The sequence below is a fragment of the Bufo gargarizans genome, chromosome 4 (assembly GCF_014858855.1).
Source record: "Bufo gargarizans isolate SCDJY-AF-19 chromosome 4, ASM1485885v1, whole genome shotgun sequence".
Taxonomy (NCBI): Eukaryota; Metazoa; Chordata; class Amphibia; order Anura; family Bufonidae; genus Bufo; species Bufo gargarizans.
The window spans coordinates 285,125,497-285,138,657 of record NC_058083.1 but is presented as its reverse complement, the minus strand read 5'-3'; the positions used below and the strand labels follow the sequence as shown (position 1 = coordinate 285,138,657).

Below are 13,161 nucleotides of genomic sequence, written 5' to 3'. Positions count from 1 at the left end.
CCATTGGAAATGAATGGGTCCGCAGCCGTTGCAGACCTATTTTGCGGACGTGTGAATGGAGCCTAAATTATACCTACTAAAATCAGGGCAATGTGGGAGCTTGGCTAAAAGTTGCAGACGAGTAGATAATATATAATCATTACAATTTGAATGCTAATGGTTAATGTTGTACGATAATCGTGCAGTGTAAAATAAGTAGATTGTACTAAACACTTGTTCATTGCTTGTAATTTGTTTACAACTTAATTTTCCTTTGTCGTTATTGGATTGTGATAATGTAAAGGTACATTGTGTGAACGATGTAAAATCTGACGTGTTTTTTATGTAAATTGTTACATTACTATACCTGTCTAAATACAGTGGATGATCCTCGATTAAGCGAGTAAATCACATGGGAACGAATTTGTGCACAATAATCTGGTCTGTGATTGGCTTTAAATGGCTAAGTGCTATCATGTCATTAATCACCTATACGATTATCCAGTCATCTAAATGCACCATTACCACTATGTCATATATCTGACAGCAGAAGGGGGCTGTTTCTCAGGGCAACCAGCAAAATCTTTGCAATCATCTCTTTGAGAAAACCACCCCTTATCTAGACCGATTTTTTATTTTAGAGGACTACCCCTCTAAAAGATTTGTTTTCAGTGTGATTTTTTTTTAAAGACGTTTCACTGCATTTAGATTGATGACATGAGCGAGAAATATAAAATAATATCTATACTAAACCAGTGAATATTTAGAGCATTCGTTGTTTTATATAATAGACCCAATTATCTTTGCATTCTTTTCTGATTGTTGTCAGTCCAAAACTGAATACTTCCGGGATGCAATTCTCACACAGTTTTGTGAAACTATGGATCCTTTAGGAAATTCAGTGCTATGTATTGTAATAAGAATAATATGATTGTTTCTTCGAGTACACCGAGTGAATACCAGTAATAGAATAAACACTGCATGTATCTGTAGAGTGCATTGTCTATTAAACAAAGGGTGATAGATTGGGTTAGGTGTAGGAAATAAACTACATTATTATTCTTTTTAGCTTTTTTTAATTGCACGTTATTCAGTACTAGTGCTATCTTTGATCCTAAAACCAGCCATCGGTATTGTGGTGGGAAAAGTTCCCATCCAGAGCACATTTCACATTTTTGTCCTAAATAGCACTCTTTGGCAAGACAAACACATACTGGTCAGACAAGCTTCACGGGGCACAAAGAAGTATCTGTTTTCAGCATACACTTCATCAACAAGACTTTAACCTACATCTCTTACACACAAAAAAGCGCAAAGGTTACCCAGATTCAGAATACTTATATAATTTAAGAAAATAAAGGACCTCAAGAGAAACGCAATCACGTTATGATGTGTTCTCTTACTTACCATGGCAAAGTGAGCAGTCCAGCCTTTGATCTTAGAGGAGAGTAGACATCAAAGAATAGAAGAAGAGCACGGCAGATAACCTACAACTGTATTAATCTATGAGATAGGATTGCTTCGACTCCTCTGGGACTTTTTCCAATTGTAAAATGTCCGCTTTCCTGTCTTTTGATTATTGGTGCTGACAGATGAATTATCTTCTGTGATACACAAAGCCTACTTTAGTGTGCAGATGGATCAGATGACACAGCTGAGTGCTAGCTTCCACTTTTCAGTTTGCCGATGATTGTATACCTTTGTTTTGGTGAGTGGCAAGGGTTAACTAGGTGTGTTCCAGGGTGGGTGTGCCAATAAACTTCCTGACAAAGCTTCTAGGACATGTACAGAATCGTCACCTGGCAGAAGATGCTGAATGAGCCTAACATAATTACTAGGTTGAGTGCGTTATTAAGAAGAAAAATCCATGACTTCATTAACAGAAAAAGTGAAATCTATTGTCAGTTATCGAGTCGCTTTATGCATTGCCTTATGGCAGTCATCTCCTTACATGCACATACCTCCCAACTTTAGAAAATTGGAACGAGGGACAATATGTGTCATTTTTTTTCATACTAGGCCATGCCTCTAACTCCACCCAAAGCATAACTATTCACACCCAGTCCCCTTAATACCCTCACATAGTAATTATTCCCCCTTTGTGTCAGCACACAGTAGTAATGCCCACATTGTGCACCCTTCACAGTAGTAATGTCACGCTTCGGTGTGGGAGGGAAACACCACACCGAGCATAGAAGGGAAGGGGGCAACAGGAAATCAGGCCTGAGAACTAGGGAAGGAAGATGGACACCTCCTAGTGAAAACCCTAACCAAAATCCTGACTGACTACGAGTATGAACAGACCCCAAAAGGTAGGTGAGTTGATATGCAGGAATACCTAGAGTCCTATCAAGCCCTATAGGACCCTGGTACTAATGGCAGGGATCAGACTACCTGTTACTCCAAAAGGAAGGACGAACAGGAGTATCCTACAGGCCAAATACAAACAATAGGGAAATGCAACACTCAGAACCCAAACAAAATACAAAAGGGAAAGGAAAGACTTAACTTCAAAGGAACAATGGAAGCACCAGGAACTCAGCCGTGATCCAACCAGGGCCGTCTTTAATACTTGGGCCCCCTGGATCCCGCCTTCCCACACCCTATCATGCAATCACACCCTCCACCACAACACACACACAAAAAAATCCACACACCTGGTAGAGTACAGTGAATGACTGTAAATACTTACAGTTCTGAAGACTCCAGCGGCTCAGCATCAGTGCTCTGGGCAGCTGGGCTCAGGCTGGAAGTGGGCACTGCTCTGCAGGAAGGAGACCGGGGCTCGGCTCACCCTAGCATTACAGTGCACCCCAGCACCCCACAGTATGCAGTATAGCACCCTATAGTATACAGCACCCCACAGTATGCAGTATATCACCCTATAGTATACAGCACCCCACAGTATGCAGTATAGCGCCCTATAGTATACAGCACCCCACAGTATGCCCTATAGCACCCTATAGTATACAGCACCCCACAGTATGCCCTATAGCACCCTATAGTATACAGCAACCCACAGTATGCAGTATAACATCCAATGCTATACAGTATACAGCACCCCACAGTATACAGCACCCCACAATATACAGCACCCGACAGTATACAGTAGAGCAGTATAGCACTCCACAATATACAGCACAAACTATACAGAATACAGCACCTCACAGTATACAGTAGAGCAGTATAGCACCCCACAATATACAGCACAGTATACAGTAGAGCAGTATAGCACTGCACAATATACAGTACCCCAAACTATACAGAATACAGCACCTCGCAGTATAGCACCCCACAGTATACAGTAGCTTACAGTATATTAGCATAACAGCCCCTGTCACCTTTTCCTGATGTAATCTTCACACAAAAAAAGCCCCACAGTTAAGGCAAATTTCTCCTGCAAGAAACACTCCTGGTAGAAAGAAAGGACCTTTGATGACCTTATAGCCATGTGACCAGTAATATTGCTAGGTTACTGGTCACATGGTGATGATGTCATCTAAGGTCCTTTCTCCTAAGAGAATCACAGTTCGCTGCCTTGAGTGCCGGCAGGCAGGCATGGCATGTCAGCACCCCCCTGTGTAGCTGACAGCCTGACACCCGGGGCAGTGGCCAGCAGGGCTCAAGAGGGAGCTGCCTTGGGTCCCCCAGGAGAAACTGGGCCTGGGGCAGCTGCCCCTTGTTAAAGACGGCCCTGGATCCAACCACAATCTATCCAGAAGTCCAAACAGAAGCTATAAACCGCACAGCATTATGGGAGAAGCAACTATAAATAGAGAAGGTTAAATGACCCTAATAGCCACACCTAGGAAAAGAAGGTGTGGCAAGCACCAGAAACAACACAGACGTCACTTGATCCAAACGGAAAACATGTCAGATTAAACCACGTGTTGCTAGTCTCACCGATCTCCTGCCACCTGTCACGGGAACATCCGTGACTGTACCCCCACATTCTACAGGTGACCTCTGGACACCCAAGACCGATCTTATCTGGGTAAGACCTATGAAAAGCTTTCACCAAACGACTGGCATTCACGTCAGATGCCGGTACCCACATCCTCTCCTCTGGTACATAACTCTTCCAGTGAACAAGATACTGAATAGATCCACGGAGAATTCGAGAGTCAATTATCTTGGCGATCTGAAATTCCAAACTGCCGTCGACCATGTCAGGAGTGGGTGGCCAGGAACACGGCTCCTAAGGTTCAACATATCTCTTCAACAAAGATTTATAAAATACATTATGAATTTTCAGGGCCTGAGGGAGTTCAAAATAAAAAGCTACAGGATTAATAATGGCAGTGATCTTATATGGACCAATGAATCTTGGCCCCAACTTTCAAGACGGTACCTTCAACTTAATGTTTCTTGTGGACAGCCACACAGAATCACCCACTCTTAGGTCTGGACCTTTCATACATTTCCTGTCAGCCACAGGTTTATACTTGTTGCCCATATTCATCAAATTATCTTGAATTTTCCACCATATAGATGACAATGATGATGAAAAACGTTCCTCCTCAGGGATACCAGAAGTATCTGAACCAGAAAATGTGCCAAACTACAAAAAACTACAACTTCCCAGTGGATTTCTGTCTACGATTATTTATGGCAAACTCTGCCAAAGACAAAAATGAAGACCACTCCTCCTGGTTCTCAGAGACAAAACATCTCAAGTAAGTCTCCAGACTTGACTGAGAATGAAAAGCCAAAGAAAAGGACAGTTGTACCCCCAGTCAAGTACAGAACGCTTTCCAGAATCTGGAAACACGATCTGAGACCACGTCAGAGGGAATGCCGTGGAGTTTCACAATGTTGTCAACAAACACTTGTGCAAGTGTTTTAGCATTAGGTAGGCGCGGCAACGCTATAAAGTACACCATTTTACTAAAGCGATCAACTACCACCAGAATAACTGTCTTTCCTGAAGAATTAGGTAGATCAGTGATAAAATCCATGGATAAGTGAGTCCATGGTCTGGATAAGATGGGCAACAGAAGTAGAGATCCGGAAGGCCAAGTATGTGTCACCTTAGCGCGTGCACAGGTACTACTGGCTGACACATAGTCCTCAACACACTTACGCAACCCCGGCAACCAGAATCTACGAGAGACTAGGTCAGCAGTGGATCTGCTCCCAGGGTGTCCTGTAAGAACCGTACAGTGATGTTTCTCAAACACCTTGTGACGCAATTCTGATGGCACAAACAGTTTCCCAGAGGGACAAGAATCTGGTGCATCTCCCTGGGCCTCTAACACCTTCACCTCTGGGCCAGGGTATAGAGCGTATATCACCACCCCTTCCGACAAAGACTCGGATTTTCAAAATCACCACCTCCAGGAAAACTACGTGACAAGGCATCCCCAGGACGATAGGTGACAGTGAAATTGAATCTGGTCAAAAACAAAGACCATTTGGCCTGCCTTGAGTTCAGTCGTTTAGCCGACTCCAGGTAAAGCCAGGTTTTTGTGATCTGTGAACACTGTGATCGGATAAATAGCTCCTTCCAACCAATGACGCTATTCCTCAAAAGCCAACTTAATGGCCAGCCACATCATAATTTCTCTGCGCAAGAGAGTTTTTTTTTAGAGAAAAAGGCACATGGACGCCATTTACCAGGTGACGGGCCCTGCGATAAAACTGCTTGCTCCTACCCCCACCTGGGATGTGTCCACTTCCACAATGAAAGGTTGTGATACATCCCGCTGCACCAATATAGGGGCGGAAGAGAAGCATTCCTTAATCGCAGAAAAGGCTCGCAACGCCGAATCAGACCACACCCTTTCCTATTCATGTCCGTTAAGGGTTTTACTATTGTCGAATAGTTCTAAATACATTTTTGGTAATAGTTGGTGAACCCCAAAAACCGCATAAGAGCCTTCAGATTTTGGGGGTCCCAGTCCAATACAGCACGGACTTTCTCTGGATCCATTCAAAAATCTGAAGATGACAGCAGATAGCCCAAAAACTGCACCTCGTAAACAGCAAAAACACATTTCTCTAATTTTGCGTACAATTTATTATCTCTTAGGATCTGTAACACCTGTCTAACGTGATGCTTATGTGTTTCCACATCTGGAGAATAAATTAGAATGTCATCCAAATACACGACTACAAACCTCCTCACAAGGTGATGAAAAATGTAATTCACAAAATGCTGGAAAACCGCAAGAGCATTTGTCAACCCAAAGGGCATGACCAGGTTCTTAAAGTGCCCCTAAGGAGTATTTAAAGTCGTCTTCCATTCACCCCCCCTTCCTTGATCCTAACTAGATTATATGCCCCCCCTTAATTCCAACTTGGAAAACACCTTGGCGCCAACAATCTGGTTAAAGAAATCGTGAATCAAAGCAAGAGGGTAAGGATCACGGACAGTAATCCGATTGAGTTCACGGAAATCCAGACATGGCCGAAGACCTCTATCCTTTTTTTTTACAATAAAGAACCCTACTTCCACTGGAGATTTGGAAGGTCTTATGTGTCCTTTAGCCAAAGTCTTGGCAATATACTCTATCATGGCCAGTCTTTCAGGTCCAGAAAGGTTATACAATTTAGATTTTGGCAATTTAGCTTCGGGAATAAGGTGGATAGGACAATCATATTCCCAATGCAGAGGTAAATCCTGGCATCCACTCTCAGAAAATACATTGTCGAAATCAGATATAAAAGAGGGTAATGTCTTAGTAGTTAAAACAGAAAAAGATGTATTCAGACAACTGTCAATGCAATAATAACCCCAATCCAAAATCTGTCTAGATTGCCAATCGATAGTTGGATTGTGCTTGCTTAACCACGGTAAACCCAGAACCACTGGAGCAGGGAGACCCTCCAACACAAAACACGAGATAAATTCTTGATAAAAGTCACCCACTCTTAATCTGATATCATGCACCACTTAAGATAAACACTAATGAGTTAGAGGTGCAGAATCATTAGCAAAAACTGAAATGTTTTTTTGACAACCCGTGCATACGGACGAACTGAGTATCAATCAGGTTCACCCCAGCCCCGCTGTCGATAAAAACCTCAATCCCCACAGCACCACCGCGCAGCAGTCAGGAGAAATCGGGTACTACCAGTCAAAGACAAATGCACATTTTCTGACTCTCCTCTTACCCCTTCAAGAGTCGGATGGGAATTAAATGTCCCTCTTTTTTCTTTTTGTCATTGAATATATGGACATACTCTGATAAAATGTCTATTCTGTCCGCAGAAAAAACACTCCCTTCCTATTAGCAGTATGCTTAAAAGCGGATCCAGGAGTAGCTCCCCCCAATTGAATGGGTTCGTCCCCAGACATAAACCCAGGAGTAGCTTCACCCAAAGTGTCAGAGGAGGACGATACATGTGATAGTACGTCCTGAGAGTGGGGGACCCCTAGATCTCTCTCTCTGGCGTCTATCAATGCGTATAGCAAGAGACATAGCAGCCTCCAGAGACACTGGGATTTCATGAAAGGCCAAAGGGTCCTTCAGCCTCTCTGATAACCCTTGACAAAACTGGCTACAGAGGGCAGGATCGTTCCACTCCGTATCTGTAGACCACCTCCTAAACTCAGAGCAATAAATCTCAGTGGAAGGATCATCATAGATAATTTCAAAGCTTTGAAAAATTCATCTACTGACCAGAGAGACTGCGATCCGGTCGGCAGAGAAAAAGCCCATGACTGCGTATCCCTCTTAAGCAAGGAAATAACCACACTGACTCGCTGTTTCTCATCCCCAGATGAGTGTGGACGTAACCTAAAATACAGTTTGCACGCCTCCCTAAACAAAATGAAACTATGCCCCAGAAATTCTGTCCAGGAGGGAAATTTTAGGCTCCAGATAGGCCTGATCTCCACCACTACCACCAGGACCAACAGCCTGTTATCTCTGCATCTGTGAGACGGTCGTGCAGAGGTCAGCTATCTCCAAAGATAGCCCTTGCAACTGACCTGCCAGTGCAGCAATAGGATCCATGGCTGCACACAAACAAAAAATGGCGGTTTATAATGTCACTCTTCGGTGTGGGAGGGAAACACCACACCGAGCATAGCAAGGAATGGAGGGAACAGGGAATCAGGCCTGAGAACTAGGAAAGGAAGATGGACACCTCCTAGTGAAAACCCTAACCAAAATCCTGACTTACTACCAGTATGAACAGACCCCAAAAGGTAGGTGAGTTCATACGCAGGAATACCTAGACTCCTATCAAGCCATATAGGATCCTGGTAATAATGGCAGGGGCGAGACTACCTGTTCCTCCAAAAGTAAGGACGAACAGGAGTCTCCTTCAGGCCTAATACAAACAATAGGGAAATGCAACACATAGAACCCAAACAAAATACAAAAGGGAAAGGAAAGACTTAACTTCAAAGGAACGATGGAAGCACCAGGAACTCAGCCGAGATCCAACCACAATCTATCCAAAGGTCCAAACAGAAGCTATAAACCGCACAGCATTGTGGGAGAAGCAACTATAAATAGAGAAGGTTAAATGACCCTAATAGCCACACCTGGGGAAAGAAGGTGTGGCAAGCACCAGAAACAACACAGACGTCACTTGATCCAAACGGAAAACATGTCAGATCAAACCACGTGTTGCCAGTCTCACCGATCTCCTGCCACCTGTCGCGGGAACGTCCATGACAAGTAATGCCCACACTGTGCTCCCTTCACAGTAGTAATGCCCACATTGTTCCCGTCACAGTGGTTATGTCAATATATGCCCCCACACAGTAGTTATGCCTGCATTGTGCCCCCGTTTACAGTAGTAATGCTCACATGTGCCCACTTTACAGTAGTTATGATCAGATATGCCCCCTCATAGCAGTTATGGCCAGATGTGCTCCCTCACAGTAGTTATGCCCAGGTGTTCCCCCTCACAGTAATTATGCCCAGATATGTGCACCCTCACAGTAGTTATGCCCAGATGTGCCCCCTTCATAGTAGTTATGCCCAGCTATGCCCCCTCAGGTTAGTCATGCCAAGATATGTGCCCACTTCAAAGTACATATTCTAAGATGCCCCCCCTCAGAGTAGTTATGCCCAGATGTGCCCCCTCAGAGTACTTATGCCAAGATACGTGCCCTCTTCACAGTAGATATGCCACAATGTGCCCCATCAAAGTAGTTATGCCCACGTGTCCTCTTTACAGTAGATATGCCCAGATGTGCCCCTTCAGAGTAGTTATGCCAAGATATGTGCCCCCTTCACAGTAGATATGCCAAAATGTGCCGCCTCAGAGTAGTTATGCCCACATGTGCCCCCTTCACAGGAAGTAAAAAAAAACTCATACAATAAATACTCTAAATACCTAGTTCCATCGATGATCACAGCTCAGCTGCCAGCGCACCCCAGGATACTGTCACACCTCCGATCCTACTACATAGGCAGCGGTGGGATGTGTAAAGGCATCGTGCTGCTGTTGGGGAGCTTGGGCAGCTGAGAGAAATTGTAAAGCGGGGAGTGGGTGGCTCCCTGCTTTACCATTGCAATCAGCTGAGAGTGGGACCACGGGACAGCCACTGAAATCCAGGACTGTCCTGCCATATCCGAGACGGTTGGGAGGTATGCATGCAGATGGTACAGTTATCTAAATAATGATTAACCTCCTGGTAAAAATTTATAAGGGGATATCGTTTAATAAGATCAGAGAGGGTCCTGTTCCTGGAGTTCTTGGAGTTGTCAGACATTAAATAGGTACTAGCATTTTACCTATCCAGTCCTGCCCAGTTTTTTAGTTAGGCCCCATTCACATGTCCGCAATTTCGTTCCGTATTTTGCAGAACGGAATTGCGGACCCATTCATTTCTATGGGGCCACATAATCTGCGGCCCGGCTCCGGAAATGCGGACCCGCACTTCCATTCCCGAAAAAAAAAGAACATGTTCTATTCTTGTCCGCAATTGCGGACAAGAATAGGCATATTCTTATAGTGCCGGCGATGTGCGGTCCGCAAAATGTGGAACGCACATTGCCATGTCCATGTTTTGTGGATCCGCAAAACACGTTACAGATGTGTGAATGGACCTTTAATGACATGGAATAAATTTTAAAGCAGGTCAGGCTACTTTCACAATCGCGTTTGGTGCGGATCCATCATGGATCTGCACAGACGGATCCATTCAGATAATACAAACGTCTGCATCCATTCAGAACAGATCCGTTTGTATTATCTTTAACATAGCCAAAACTGATCCGTCTTGAACACCACTGAAAGTCAATGGAGGACAGATCAGTTTTCTATCGTGCCAGATTGTGTCAGAGAAAACGGATCCGTCCCCATTAACTTACATTGTGGGTCAGAACGAATCAGTTTCGTCAGACGGAGACCAAAACTGATGCATTCTGAGCAGATCCTTTTTCATTCAGAATGCATTAGGGCAAAACTGATCCGTTTTGGACCGCTTGTGAGAGCCCTGAACGAATCTCACAAACGGAAAGCCAAAACGCCAGTGTGAAAGTAGCCTTAAAGAAATTGTTTTCGACCCATGCAAATCTATTCCTTGTTTGAATAATGAGCACCCAGTTCAAAGAAAGCATATTACTGACTGAGTACAATCTCAAAATGGGTCCCCTTGGCCCAAGTGCAATTACTTCCATATTTAAATTTGATCATCTCATATCTGCGCCACAGCAGTGGTCGTAACCATTGGAGACGAGAAGTGTATAGTGCGATGGAAAAATAAATCAAGCCAGCAAAGGAGGCAATATGGACAATCACATTAGTAAGTGCCTTGTATAAAAGGGCTTATCCCATGAATAATGTAAAAAAAAGAAAATCCGACATCATATAGCACGTCACCCTCTTTTTAACAAATCTAGAACCAGCCCTGTACCTCACATGGATCTAGATCCTTCTGAACACTATGAACACCCCCAAATGGACATTTATACAGTTGCAAGAAAAGTGAACCTTGATTTGTGCATTGATTACTAATCAAATGTGATCAGCATCTCAGTAGGGTTAAAGGAGTTCTCTAGTGTTGTGGAAATTTTATTAGGATGTGTATTTAATATGTTGTGTATTGTCACCATGTCTCTCAGTGTCAGGGTAAACCATTGGAGTGGATATCTTCCCGTGTATGTCCTGTCACGCTGCTGGGCGCAGAGGTCTCCGTCGGCGAATGGCACTGGGCTGTGGGCCGGGGAGACTGATGTGTTCAGCAGAGCAGTGTTTTGTTGGCTGATGTATGGACGCCAGCTAGGGCCCCCGCGCAAGACGTGGATGCATTTGTTAAGAGAACAATATATGAAAGGAACGTGCGTTTGTTGTCTCTAGTGCGCCTGATCAGCCGCTGGAGATAATGACGTTGTCCTGTAAATAAACATGCATGAGGATCATAGTAACTTTATCTGGCATTGATCACTGAGCAAGGCTGGATAAAGTTCGCTCCAGTGGTAATGGTAGGTTATAGTATACATGTGTTTGTTAGCTAGAGTATTCTAAATGATGGTGTCTTGTCCTCCTATGTCATCACTTCCTGTATGTCATCACTTCCTTCATCCTTGTTATGGGCCAGCCCCTTTTACACCTTTTGTGAGTAAATAAAAGTGAACAGACTGAGCAGGGCGGGGGAGGCAAGAATTCAAGCAAGATGGTAACACCTGGGTCTGCTTCTGACTGCGATTGAGATTTTTGCCTTTCCTTACACAAAGACATTGGAGAGCAGATTTCTAATATTAATATTTCTATGACAGATAATATTTCTACAACACCAGGAATGCTTTAAAATAGCCACCAGTAATCTGTCCTAGAATATGAGGAATATGAGCAGGACTGGCTGCCTGCACTTGCAGAACTGCCTAGGGAAGTGATGGGCAAACTGCGGCTCTCCAGCTGTTGCAAAACTACAAATCCCATCATGCCCTGCTGTAGGCTGATAGCTGTAGGCAGACTGGGCATACTGGAGAGCCGCAGTTTGCCCATCCCTGGCCTAGGGCATTGAGGGGGAGGGGCCGCAATACACCCTAGACTCTGGCACTTGCATATGACTGCTCAGACATGATGGTATATCATAGACAGGATCACATCATTAACATCTATTGCAGAGCAGTGTAGTGAGGCTACGCCCCATCATACCCCTAAGTGGCTCTGCAAGTGGAGAAAACTAGTCCTGCTCACCAGGAAGGGCTGCTTTGACCATTTTAAATCATTCCTGGAGAACCATTTCTGGAGAACCATTTGAAGGGGTTATCAAGTAATATATAATTATCAGATCAGCGAGGGTCTGAGTCCCGCACCCCTGCCGATCAGCGGTTATGGTGAGCCAAGCCAGCTCCCAGCATCTCTCCCAAGCACCTCACTGTACACAGTACAGCGGCTTTTCTTGGTATTCCAGCCCAGCCCCATTGAAATGAATGGTGAGCTTGGCCATGTGACAATGAATGGTAATGTCACTGGCCTAGGAAGAGGCCCCAGCGCTTACGGAGCACTGACTTCTTTTGGCCGCTGATTAGTGGACATCCCGGGTGTCCCCTGCCGGACAATCCTAACGCCAGTGTGAAAGAAGCCTAAGGTAGAAAAGCAGCCCCAAAGCATGATGCTCCCTCCTCTACGCTTCACACACGGGATGAGGTTTTTGTGTTGGTGCGCAGTGTTTCTCCAGACACAACATTGTGAATTTGTTCCACTTTTGTCTTATCTGTCCATAGAAGATTTCCCAGAAGCATTTTGGAATATCTATGAGGTCTTGTGCAAACATCAGATGGGGTACAATTATTATTTTTTTTGGGACAGTAATGGGTTCTTTTGAGGGGTCTCTCCATGAACATCACACTTTCTCAGTGTAACCGACAAAGGAACAGAGGTTTTTGCAGTTTTCTGTAGGTCTTTTGCTGCTACCTTGGGTTCTTTCTCATCTCTTTCAGAATTGCCTATTGTGCTGTTTGAGTGATCTTAACAAGAAACCCACCTTTGAGGAGAAGGGAAAGTAGCAATAGTTCCGAATTTTCTCCGCTGTAGATCATTTGTTTAGCAGTGGAGTAATGTACACCCATTCTTTAGCAATGCTATTAAAGCCTTTTCTAGCTTTATACTTCGTTATAACACGTTTTCTGAGGTATTATGAATTTTCTTCACATTGACGCATGGTTCACACTAACTACTCTTTATTTAAAACAGATCTGTCAGTAACCAGCTTTTTCCCGTTTTTAGTGAGCAAAGTATCTGTGAAACCCACACTTCCAATTTTATCTT

At 44.1% G+C, this 13,161-nt stretch overlaps 1 protein-coding gene across 3 annotated transcripts in view; it reads right to left on the bottom strand.

Moving 5' to 3' along the window:
* CRYBG1 (crystallin beta-gamma domain containing 1) overlaps positions 1 to 13,161 on the bottom strand; it is a 326,993-nt gene that overhangs the window by 129,144 nt on the left and 184,688 nt on the right. The window contains exon 1 of one of the 3 annotated variants that reach the window (XM_044292531.1): positions 1,387 to 1,679. The exons of the other annotated variants lie outside the window; for them this stretch is intronic. Coding sequence (XP_044148466.1) covers positions 1,387 to 1,389 — 3 coding nt within the window. The 5' untranslated portion in view covers positions 1,390 to 1,679. Of the gene's footprint in view, positions 1 to 1,386; positions 1,680 to 13,161 lie in introns of those variants that run through there. 3 annotated transcript variants of the gene reach the window in all.